General features: G+C 43.1%; 1 protein-coding gene across 5 annotated transcripts in view; it reads left to right on the forward strand.

Annotated features, from left to right (window-relative positions):
* Positions 1-12,860, forward strand: part of CDC14A (cell division cycle 14A) — a 205,876-nt gene that overhangs the window by 120,095 nt on the left and 72,921 nt on the right. For all 5 annotated transcript variants that reach the window (XM_053592084.1, XM_053592087.1, XM_053592083.1 and 2 more), the window contains 2 exons: positions 6,038-6,268; positions 11,791-11,929. In XM_053592084.1, the coding sequence (XP_053448059.1) occupies positions 6,038-6,268; positions 11,791-11,929 (370 nt within the window). The remainder of the gene's footprint in view (positions 1-6,037; positions 6,269-11,790; positions 11,930-12,860) is intronic.

Raw genomic sequence — 12,860 nt, forward strand, 5'->3', positions numbered from 1 at the left:
TTGCTGGATCTTTGTGGGGAGTAACCCTGTGTAGTTCCTCCAGGGCTGCCCCAGCCAGGGAGTTCTGGCTGTAGGAGCAGCTCCAGAGTGTATCCCCCCCCCAATCCAGTAATAGGGCGGGAGGTGGTGCACACAGTTCTGTGAGTGCCTGGTGCCTGTGACTTTGGCACAGAGGGCCCAAGGCTCCAGCAGTCTCTGGCCAGGAGAAGGGCTCTGCGCAGAGGCAGGGAGGGCTCTGGAGGGCACGTGGCTAGCAGCATCCATGGCCGGTGTGGAGGCAGGGAGGGTACTGGAGGGAGCACGCTGGGTTGCCTGGCTCCTGTAGTTCCTGGTCAGGGCATAGGGAGGCCTGGCGGGCTGGGTAGCGGTCCGGGCGCAGCTCTTTCGGAGGGAGGGGCACAGTTCCCATCCTGGGTCCTGGCGCAGCTCTTCCTCTCAGCGGAGCTCTTACTGGGGTCCGGAGGGTTCCGATTGCGGGTTGCAGGGCAGCTATTCCGGAGGTCCGGGATGGTGCCAATCACAGGTCTGGGTGCAGGTCTTCCAGAGGTGGGAGGGAGTTAGTATTTATTTTAAGATAGAGGAGATGGAGCCTGAGAGGAATTACTTAACCTGCCCAGATTCATACAGCTAGTAAGTGACAGTGTTTTGATTCAAGCACATGTCTATTTGATTCCAAATTCTGTGTTCTTTTAAATTTTATGATAGAGGACATACATGCGCACTATTAAAATTTAAGCAGTAAAGAGTAAAACTTTAAATATAATCAAGAAATAACCACTGTTAAGATATTGCTTTTTTTAATGCAGATAATTGGGCCCTCTCATATTGAGGCTTTAAAGAAAGGTCTGAAAGTGCTACTACCTGATATTTGTTAGTTTTTATGATGACTAGAACAATATCATTTAAAGCTGCTGTTGCTAAAATGTTGATTATTTTTTTTTACTACTCCCTATTTTCGGATCTGATAATCACTGGAAGCTTCATCATATTTTTTTGTAAAGGGTTTAACTTTGTAAATATTTTGAACTTAATAATTTCCAGATGGAATTAATAAATTTGATCCAATGACAGGGAGATGTTTGTCTTTGTGCCTTTTTTTTTTTTTTTAATGAGTTGAGAAGCTCTGTGTTTCCTGAGGAGGCTGAAAGTCACTTTTTAAGAGTTTGTTAATACAGAAACCGAGATTTTTAAAGGAATTAACAATCAAATAGCTGTTGCTAGGAGGTAGCAAAGGTAGCCTTAAAATCTTGGGTCTGGAAAGAATGCACTGGAAGAGTCTTAAGTGTGTGTTTGTGTCAATAGAGAACAGCCATCAGTGTATTCCAAAGCATCTTGATTCACATTGTTTTGGTAGTGGTGAAAAGTAGAGCCTTACTTTTTTGTGAAACAATTTTGAATTGATAGATGAATGATAACAGAAGTAAATGTGTTTTGGATTTCAAAATTTCCTGAAAAATATCTCCCTTAAGTGGCAGTGTCATCTGACTTCATTTAAACGCACAGAGAGAGAAAGAAAGAACACTTGAGGCTGAGAATCCCAACCATTTGAAATGTCTGCCTGCTCACTCACTCAAGCCTGGTGTAAGGAGCCCTGGCAGTTGAAGTCTGGCCCTATCCCTTGCTGTTTGTGAACTTCAGTGAGCTCCACAACTCTGAGCATCAGTTTTCTCATACCTCAACAGTGGAGGAAATATAACGCACATTACAGGTTGTCTAGTGAAGATTAGAAGTATTGTATGGATTGTCTTGCACAGTATTTGGCACGTAATAGGTGCTCATTAGATAGCAGATACTACGATTACATTTTTATTATGATCAAGCCTAATTAATATTTTACCTTTCTACATTTGCCTGATCATTGTGCAGTTTTCACTTTTAATAATAGATAAGTGTACTAGTTACTTGATTCTGCTGTTCTTTGGTTTCTTAACTTTAAGGTGAGGGCCTGGGAAGAGACGAATTTTAAAATCTCTTTTTTGAAATTTTGTTTGAGTTTGATCAGCTCAACGCCTGGCTCTGCTTGCGCTTCACTGATGCCAGGGCGCCATCTAGTGGCCATATGGAGTAAGGGTAGGACGAATTCTCCATCAGCTGAGGGTAGGCTGGAGCGTTCCTGGTGTGCAGTGCCAACTGATAGTAGCATCCAGATACATTGATAACACCCACGAACAGTCCTTCATTACCATCGTTTTTTGGTTGTAATTCATTTGAAACAGTTTTAAGGATTTTTATAAAAACTGCTCACCTGCTGTAGGGGGTACAGCTCCTAATCTCTGTGTTACATTTATTAATTTGGAGGCCAAAAAACAGGATCAAGTTGAGTCTTAACTTGAAATCAGCCCCAGCACAGTTGTTAGAAACTGGCTGCAGAGTACAAATGCTGGCTCTGCCTCCTAACAGCTGTGTGTGTATGGCCAGTTCCCTCTCCAGGTGTCAGTAACTGAGTCATTGCCGGGTTCACTGAGGTAGTCCACACTGAGCACTCAGCATAGTGCCTCACACATAAGAAGTGCTTGAGAGAAACGAGGTGCAGTCATTGTCATTACTGTTATTATTTTCAATGTCCTTGTCCCATTTGGACAAGTCTGTCCGGTGTTCTTTCCTTAAAAGCTGTTCATTGTTTCTCTTAGCAGTCTGTGCAGGTGTATTAGCTATACTACCATTTACTCCAGATAGAAATTCATAAATGAAAGAGAGAGATTCTTACAGTCTTGATTGCAGTGGGGAGGGAATAGAGGAATTAGCCCCCTGGGTGATGGGTGCCATCCTGGAGGCCCAGAGCATGCTGGGAGCAGAGACAGGTGCTCTCATCAACCTGCCACCCCAAGGGAAGGCTTCCCATGTGTGTGTTTGGGAGCCCCTCTCCTTCCCATTTCTCACATGATAGAAAAGCTATTATTTCTTCACACCACCCATAGTGCTTTGCCCTTTGGCTCTATGTCTGTTGCTAGAAAATAATCTGAGTGAATAAATCAACTAAGTAAATACACTTGACTTTTTCAAATAGAAAAGCTTGTTTTCTTTACACGTGTGTATAAGTTACTGTTTCTGTGCAGAAGATTTTATATAAGCTCTGTGTTATGTTTTCTCAAACACAACAAGGCCTGTGAAAATTGTGTACTTGGATTGTGAATTAGTTAGGCCTGCTTTCTAATTCTGTCCATATCCCTTGCATGACCTTGGGCATGTATCCCAGTTAGGGATGTAGGCAGCAGAAACAACTTTGGTAAATTAGACCATCAATCCATTTACTGTAGTATGTTGAATAGCTCACAGATTTCAAGAGAAGTCTGGGAACTAGGCTTAGAAAATGAGCAAGATCCAAGGGGGAGAATGTGTTAACAGGACCCAGGGGAGAATGTGGGGTCCACACTAGGTATTTCAAGCAGAAGGGATTTAATACAAGGGTTTTGTTACAAAGAAGACTAAAATGTAAAAAGGCAATATCGGGCTAGGCTCAGTGCTTCACGCCTATAATCTTAGCACTCTGAGAAGCCAAGGTGAGTGGATCCCTTGAGCTCAGGAGTTGGAGAACAGCCTCAGCAACACTGAGACCCTGTCTCGACTAAAAATAGAAAAAACTAGCTGGGCATTGTGGTGGGCACCTGTAGTCCCAGCTACTCAGGAGGCTGAGGCAAGAGGATCTCTTGAGCCCAAGAGTTTGAGGTTGCTGTGAACTATGATGGTGTCACATCCCTGTACCCAGAGCAAGAGAATGAGACTGTGTTAAAAAAGAAAAAGGGCAACATCGAAGAAACCAGAACACAGTATTGAAGAGAAAACTTCTAGTACCTCAAGGCCAGAGGGACAAAAGGGACTAAAGTGGAGTTCCTGAAATCTGGTGGCCCTGAGGAGGAATGCTGCACAGCTGGTGTTTGGACTTGGGGACTAAGAAGTGGCTGAGGTCTGACCTCGGGGGCAAGTACAGCAGATGGGGGCCAGGTGTGCCAATCTCAGCTGGGAACTCTGGCTATCCCATTCAGCTGCTGCTAAAGTGAGGCTACCAGAATAGAAGTTGTCCCTTGTCCCTTCTCCAACTGTTCCTTAGTGCCCCACCTTCACTCTAGTTTTAGAACAACAGAAAGCCAACTAGATGGTGGTCTGGGAAGTGTGAGGCATATACAGACCTCACCTCCAGTATCAGAGAGAGCGCATAAGAGGGTTGGCTTGGACCTGAGAGGAAATGGGAAGTGGGCAATGTAACAGGATCTGTGGCAATAGGAAACAGCCAGGGACAGCACAGAAACCGCCTGGTTCATTTTCTCAGCTGCTGCTGCCGCCTCGCCACCTTGGAGCCTACCTCCATGAATGGATTCTGAACCAGATCAGTTCACTCACCTGGCATGCCATGAATCAGTGAAGCCTGAATGGGTTACAGATATGGCAAATCAATATGCTGATAGTTTAGTCCTCTTAACCCCTGAAGCTGCCAGGCAAGGCTCACAGTGGCCAGAGCCCCCAGTGGTCACCTTGGCTGTTGGGCCCAGGTGGGGTTGGCAACCAGCCTATTTTGTCACTGTGAGGAATACTCACATGATGGTGGAGCCAGTTAAAGATAGAAAGGGGTTAGAGGCAGAGCATCTTTCCCCACAAAGGAGAAAATGTGCATAAAGGTTACTCTTTTTGTTTTTTTAAGAATTTATCATTTTTATTCATTTATTTATTTTTGAGACAGAGTCTCAAGCTGGCAAGATGCCCTGGGCAGAGTGCCGTGGCATCACAGCTTACAGTAACCTCAAATTCTTGGGCTTAAGCGATTCTCTTGCCTCAGCCTCCCAAGTAGCTGGGACTGCAGGCGCCTGCCACAACACCCAGCTAATTTTTGGTTGTAGTTGTCATTGTTGTTTGGCAGGCCCAGGCTGGATTCGAACCCATGAGCTCTGGTGTATGTGGCTGGCGCCCTAGCCACTTGAACTACAGGTGCAGAGCCAAAATTTATTATTATTTTTAATTTCAGAAAGATTAATATATGGGTACAAATGATTAGGTTACATTGTTTGCATTTGTTAAGTAAAAGTCCAAGTTATAGTTGAGTTCTTCTGGGTTTTTTAATTAAAAATTATTTAGAGTTTTTTTTTTTTTTTTTTTTTTTTTTGTAGAGACAGAGTCTCACTTTATGGCCCTCGGTAGAGTGCCATGGCCTCACACAGCTCACAGCAACCTCCAACTCCTGGGCTCAAGCGATTCTCTTGCCTCAGCCTCCCGAGTAGCAAATTATTTAGAGTTTTAATTGACAAAAACCACATTTATGGTGTACAACATGGTGTTTCAAAATATATTCATTGTAGAATGGCTAATTTGAGCTTAACATATGCATCGCTTCACATATTTATTTTTGGTTTTGTGGTAAGACCAATTAAAATCTACTTTCTAAGCAACTTTCAAGTATACAATACATTTTTATTAACTTTAGTCACTATCTTGTATAATAGACCTCTTAGACTTATTCCTCCTGTTTAACTGAAATTTTGTATCCTGTGACCAACGTCTTTCCAACAACCCCTCCTTTAGTTTCTTAAATTGTTAAATAGGGTTAGGGATTCTTAATTGAACAGGTTGTTCTGAGAAGCAGAAGAGACATTATATTCAGTTGTGCCTTGTAGATAGCAGGTGCTTAATAGTTACTAATTGCTGTTGTGGGGGATTGTATTATATGTTTGACTAACATTTGGCAAAAAAGCTTGAATTGTAGTTAAAAAGCATTTGTCAAGTAGCAGGTGATGTTCCGGGGGGAATCCTTGGAGGTCTCCTGGTACTTCAAGAACACCTTTGTTTGGGGGTGGGAAAGAGTGTGTTCCCAGGATTTGAATCCTAGAGGTAGAGGTTTTGAACTTTAAAGAACTATTTCCAGCACTATCCACAGTTATGCAGAATGCTGCCTTTAGGAGCTTGCTGTGACCTTTTATTCCTTCATGAAACACGTTTTCCTTCTGGGCTGTGTTGGGATTTATGCACTTTATTGTTGAGGGTTTTGTGTTTCTGGGTGATGAAAGATGAAATGTGTGCCCTTCGCTCACCACTCCTTCCTTCCTTTAAGGTTACCCTCTCCACGCCCCTGAAGCCTACTTTCCTTATTTCAAAAAGCATAATGTGACTGCGGTTGTGAGGCTGAACAAAAAGATTTACGAGGCGAAGCGCTTCACGGACGCGGGCTTTGAGCACTACGACCTCTTCTTCATAGACGGCAGCACGCCCAGCGACAACATCGTGCGCAGGTTCCTAAACATCTGCGAGAACACGGAGGGGGCGATCGCGGTTCACTGCAAAGGTGCGCGCCAGGCCCGGGAGCTGTGCTGAGGTGCAGGGGGCAAACCAGGGGACTAGCATAACACGTAACCAGTGACTGCCTTCCAAAACAAGGAAGCCTTTTATTTCAGAAAACCCAACTGCAGCACAAACCCATTTTATTAATAACCCTTCCCTAAAGTAAGGAGGGCTTGGGTGTGGACCGTCGCTGGTGGTGTGGCTTTCTTGATGAGACGGTTTTCCTGACCTTACTGACTTCGAAAGCCCATGTTCACTGACACCATGTGCTGCTGTAAGGGGAAGACAGAAGCAGTGCTCATGCGTTGGCAGGAACATCTTTAAATGGGCAATGCTGTCAGGGGCCCAGGTTGTCAGTTCCCGGTCTCTGTGACTTTCAGAATTGCTCGTCTCCTCTCCATCTTCTGGCACCCAGGTGTTACTAGTGCTTCTGTTTAAGGGCCCCGCTATCTGGTCCCCGGTTCCCGCCTCGCCCCTCGCCTGCCCGCCCGGAGCAGAGCGTCTTCCCGGCCTGTTGGGGCAGCCGGCTTATTGCTGCTGGGGTTGCGCTGTCCTCGGAAGGCGCTGGAATGCTTGGTCTCGGGGATGGAACTTCAGGGCAGGAGTTGTTCAGAGTGGAGAAGGTGTAGAATTGCCAGCTTTAGGAAATACAAATAGGGTGTCTAGTTAAATTTAAATGTTAGGTAATTAAGGAATCCTGTTGGGTATTAAGTACGTCCCAAGTATTGCCAAGAACTTACACTATTTGCCAACCCTGCGCCAGCTTTCAGCAACTTTTGGCATTTGCTCTGGGCTTAGTTGTTCGATTCCGAGGAGGCTCAAATTCCACTCCATTCTCAGATTTTTCAGAAGTGTGGACGATATTTTACTGGAGTCTTTGATTTCAGGGATAAGGAACTCAACCTTTGGCCACCCGGGGACGCAGCCTCGAGTTCTCCCGCGCAGCTCCGCACGGTGCCGCAGGGTGGCGCTGTTCCCGTGGTTTTGCGTGAGGACGGTTTCCGTCTGGTTTTATGCGAATCGCTGGAAGGTGTTGGAGATGGTGCTGCTCTGTGCATGTGCCTGGTGCCGCTCTGACTTATTCAGATGCTAGTGGCTTTGGTGGTGACAGAAATTAAAACACCGCTTTGTAGGCCCCTTGTTTCTATGTTTAAGATTTGAGTGGGTGGAGGTACTTTGCTGAACGTGTGAGCAGAATGGGAAGCTGCGGTTTCCCAGAGCCCCGGAGAGACGGCGAGGAGCAGCACGTGGCCCTGGAATCAGATGAGGGTTCCTCCTGTCAGGCTCTTCCACCTGGTGGACTGGCTCCCACCCCCCTCTCTGTTTTCCCAGCAGGGTGGGGGCCCTGGCTTTGTGGAACATCTCCTCTTTAATACAGGGGTGGTGGATCTGTTAGGAAGGTGTCCCCTGCTTGCCTTTGGCTCAGTAAGGGGAAAATAGAAACAGTGACCTTGCCTTGGCAGGAACACCTTTAACAGGTAAAATTGTCAAAAGCACGTGTTGTCCTCTGTTTCTTTAAGAATCGCTCATCTCTCCAGCCTCTGGAACCCAGGCCACAGTGGGATGGCTGTGAGTTGGTTCATCCCAGGTGTGATTCCTTTACATCCTAAGTTCGCTTTTTCATTTCATTTTAAAGATTGCCTGAGTGTAAGAAAAAGTCTATATTTCACATGTTTTAAACCTTAGCGGATATTGCTGCTACCAATGTTTAGGAGGAGATATTCATGTCCTCTCTTCCAGAGTTTGATTTTTGTGTGATAAAAATAAGTATTTTCCCTGAGATTGATTTGGCCTTATTTCCTAGTCAATAAATTTTATGTAAGAAGGTCATATAGTTTATCTGTGGATTAATCATCCATATCTTGGATTGACAAATTAAAAGGAGAAGCAATGCAAAAGATTTCATTAAAACTCAGCATCTTTAGAGATTTGGTGAAAATCTCTAGTGTTAAACATTCTTTTTATAAAAATTCTTTGTATATTCTTGATCTCTGAATGGTTACCTTTTAAGAAATACACACACACATATATATATTGTATTGCAGAGCATTTTATATTTTTATTTAAAGGCCTTTAAATAAAACCTTTTATACTTTTATTTAAAAGCCTCAGAACCTCTAACACTGAGGTCAGTGCATAGGAAGGTCACATTTACATGTGGTGACATCTTTTTCAGAGTGTTATTTGATTTGTTTTCCCTTATACACACATACAGAGTTCTTTTATGAGGATTAGACCTGCGGTTTAATTGCAACTGTATTGCTTTTCATAGCATACTTATCTGCTAGGCTTGTTAATTATTTTGACATCTGCCCTAATTAAGTCAGTTTAATTTTCTGAGAATTCAAGCAGCACTTAGTATTTTAATTGAACTACAAGGAGGAAGGAGAGAGAATCTTACCTTATGTCATATGAACTTGGGTAGCTGCTGAAAAGAAAATGGATATGTTGTGCCTTAACATAAAGTATTTTACACAGAGATAAACTAGAAAGGAATTTGCTGGGAAGGTGTGAAAACTTACAATGATTTAATAATATCTGCATCTCACTTTGTGGCTGATGAATGAGATGGCTGTGAATCCATAGAAACATTGAAATTTTCTGCCACAAATAATAATCTAAAAGACAGCAACATTGTGATATTCCAGGATGTGGTTTTTGATGTCTTATGGGGATTTCAGAAAATGCCTGGGACCATGAAGCAATTGGTGTTTGACTTGGTGTTATATAAATAGAACACTTTTCAACATCTTGTCGTGCTGTGCCAGGGAGCCCTTTAATTACAAATGCTTGAAAAATTTTGTTAAAGTTTTTATAGAAACTTAGTGAAATGTTCCCATTCTGTTCAATTGTGGTAAGAGCTCCTAACTATTGAGTGCTAAGTATGTTCTTTTTATAGATTTAAATTATAGACTCTTTTTAAAAAGGGGGAAGCAACTTTAGTTTCAGAGAAATTAGAAAATTTTCTGTACCACTTTCTTGGTTGTGGGTGTAAGTAGTGGCCTGGGTGAGACAGAGAGACAGACAACTCCTCGCATGAGGAGGGAACAAGTGACAGAGACCATCCTCTCTCCAGTGACCCAAATTAGTGATTTGAAGGAGGGATTCTGGAAACCAAGTGGGCCCTGGCTGCTCCTCCAGAATGTTCAGCTGTGTTTTATCTACATGGTTATCCATAGGCTTGCCAGGTATCTGGGGAATTAACAACTGTAGGCACTGGCTAAAACAGAAAGACCAATTACTCTTAATTCTTACTATTAAAGGAAGAGCCCCACTGAGACCTTAGTTAAACCTCGCTCTTTTCTAAAGAATGTTGACATTTGATCTGGGGTAAAAGGTACTTCAGGTAAAAACAGGAAACACACACACACACATATTCTCCTAATAAAAGTGTATATGTATTTTTTAAAAAGGAAGGGTTACTGGGAACAAAGTGTCGGGCATTGTAGCGGTGAGCTAGTTTGTCATTTCATTTGCATTTCAGTATATTCTCAGCCAAGCAATATTGCCCCCAAGTGAGCAAAATTGTTTTGGGGGATAAAACCATTTTTTTTCTGTATAAAGTACAGATTTACATAGATTACGTAAAAAGATACGCAGTATCTGGGGCAGTAAAATTTCATGGAGGACAGTTAGAAAAAAACACAGGGAAGGCTGGGGCAGCGGCTCATGTCTGTAATCCTAGTGCTCTGGGAGGCTGAGGCAGGCGGATTACTTGAGCAAGAGCAAGATCTGTACTAAAAAAAAATAGTAAAAGAAACTAGCTTGGTGCACCGGTAGCCCCAGCTACTCAGGAGGCTGAGGCAAAGGGATTGCTTGAGTCCGAGAGTTTGAGGTTGCTGTGAGCTGTGACAGCACAGCAGTCTACCCAGGGCACAGAGCAGGACTGTCTCAAAATAAATAGAGAGAGAGAGAGAGAGAGAGAGAGAGAGAGAAAGCCCCTGGTAAGAAGCTCCTGGGGGAATAATATTGTAAAAAAAGGTTGAGAAACACTGATTTAAAGATACACCTTTCTTACCCTTTAAAATTTCTGAAGTTAGGATGGATTGTAAGATTGATAGCATGCCATGGTTTAATTTCTTACTTAGCGGAACTTAAATAGTGGTGTATATTACACCATTAGATAGCATGATGTCTTAAAGTGGCTGAAATACTGTGTGTTTCAAAGAACGGGGGAGATCAGAGAAGATTCTCTCTTTTTTTTTGATAAGAGAGAACTTTCTTTTTAAAAGAAATTTTAAAAAGAACCCCCAAAAGTAGAAGATTCTTAAACATACCAAAAATGAAGCCATCAGCTTTTGTTTCTTTTTCTCATATATATGTACATACATACACACACACACAATATGTAATGGGGAGAATAGCACAGCTTTTTATTATTTTTAAATTTTTTCCATTTCCTTTTCTAACTAAATGTTTTTCATAGATATCATTGACATTATGTAGTTCCCTAGGTCAGAAACATCAGTCATTTTTCTAATTTCCCCGTGTTCTGGTCCTGATGGATTTCTTTTTTTTTTTTTTTTTGTAGAGACAGAGTCTCACTTTATGGCCCTCGGTAGAGTGCCGTGGCCTCACACAGCTCACAGCAACCTCCAACTCCTGGGCTTAAGCGATTCTCTTGCCTCAGCCTCCCGAGTAGCTGGGACTACAGGCGCCCGCCACAACGCCCGGCTATTTTTTTTTTTTTTTTTTTTTTGTAGAGACAGAGTCTCACTTTATGGCCCTCGGTAGAGTACCGTGGCCTCACACAGCTCACAGCAACCTCCAACTCCTGGGCTTAAGCGATTCTCTTGCCTCAGCCTCCCGAGTAGCTGGGACTACAGGCGCCCGCCACAACGCCCGGCTATTTTTTTTTTTTTTTTTTTTGTAGAGACAGAGTCTCACTTTATGGCCCTCGGTAGAGTGCCGTGGCCTCACACAGCTCACAGCAACCTCCAACTCCTCCAACTCCTGGGCTTAGGCGATTCTCTTGCCTCAGCCTCCCGAGTAACTGGGACTACAGGCACCCGCCACAACGCCCGGCTATTTTTTTTTTTTTTTTGGTTGCAGTTTGGTCAGGGCCGGGTTTGAACCCACCACCCTCGGTATATGGGGCCGGCGCCTTACCCACTGAGCCACAGGCGCCGCCCCCTGATGGATTTCTCATTCAGCTCTTCTCCTTCTGGCCACAGACCACCCTCCTCCCAGCCCCTCCCAGCCACCCTTGTTCTCTTGCCCCGGCCTTTCATCTCCCTGCTCTGGCTTCCGTCCGTGGAGTTTCCAATCCAGCCGTGTGCTGCTGCCAGATCCATTTGCTTTCATCCTGCCACTTTCCTGCCTCCAAATCCATGGCAGCGTCATTTTTTTCCTTTCCATTGTTTAAAGAAAAAAATACAGATTTTTGCGTGACGGCAGTTGTGTGTTTACTAGCTGTTGGTACTATGGTTCTACTCAAATCCAGTGTGGTTTCTGGTTTGATTTCAGAGTTTCTGTAGGTGTATTTGCTGTACTTTGTATTTCTGATTCTGTTTCCCTCTCTTGCAGCTGGTCTTGGAAGAACAGGGACGTTGATAGCCTGTTATGTAATGAAACACTACAGGTTTACACATGCTGAAATAATCGCTTGGATCAGAATATGCCGGCCGGGCTCCATTATAGGACCCCAACAGCACTTCCTGGAAGAGTGAGTATATTATCTCCGTTATCACATTATCCCCTTGCTCGTGACCTAGTCTATCTCTTCTTCTCTTGGTTGTGGACTGTGTTAAGTCTGTGGTTATAAAATGGATGCATTGTTAGGGAAGTATGTGCCTTGAATAGAATATTATTGATTTGACAGCTAATGCATTCTAACTCTGTACCTTTTATATCTCTTAGATCAGGTGAGAGAAGAAAATCACAGAGCCATCTCTGCCTACCTTTTTTCTGTCATTTTCTATGTGTGATCTGGCTACAGTGCAATTTTCTTATGTCATCCCACTTGGCACTTTTCATTCTTTTCTTTTGTTTGCGTGTCTAAAAGCAGAACGGAAAAGAAAAAAAAAAAACAACTAAGGTCAGTCAGTGATTAGAGTAAGATTGCTGCTCTTCTGATAACTAACTGAGCTGCTAATGCACCTGAGAAGTTACCAGGAAGGAAAAAGAGGAGAACTGGGTCTGCCACTAACTTGCTTTATGACCATTATTTAGAAGAACACTTATAAATTCATTCATTCACTTATTCATTCATTTACATATTCATTCATCAACTTTGCCTCAACCCCAGTCCATGATACGGAGAGATTTAACCCCTAAGGGATGCTGTTCTTTCTGGTCCTGCTTTTTCCTTAAGCTGTTAGAACTTTCTGTCAAGTTATTCATTAATAAAATTAGCACTAGTTGATCTGAGTTCAGCTCTAACATGTTACTAATTAGTGATATCTTATACTGAAACTTTAATTCTTTCTTTTTTATACTGAGATGGCTCTACTTTGAATAGCATTCTTTTCTGTATAATTATTCCTTTCCAATTTAGATAATTTGGTAAGAAACAAATGATCTTAAATTTCATAGAAGGATACCATAAGTTAGCTCTTAGTGCCTGAAATGAGGAAGAGGACTTGAGGCTGCTGAGG

Source organism: Nycticebus coucang, chromosome 5 (genome assembly GCF_027406575.1).
Source record: "Nycticebus coucang isolate mNycCou1 chromosome 5, mNycCou1.pri, whole genome shotgun sequence".
NCBI classification, from domain to species: domain Eukaryota; kingdom Metazoa; phylum Chordata; class Mammalia; order Primates; family Lorisidae; genus Nycticebus; species Nycticebus coucang.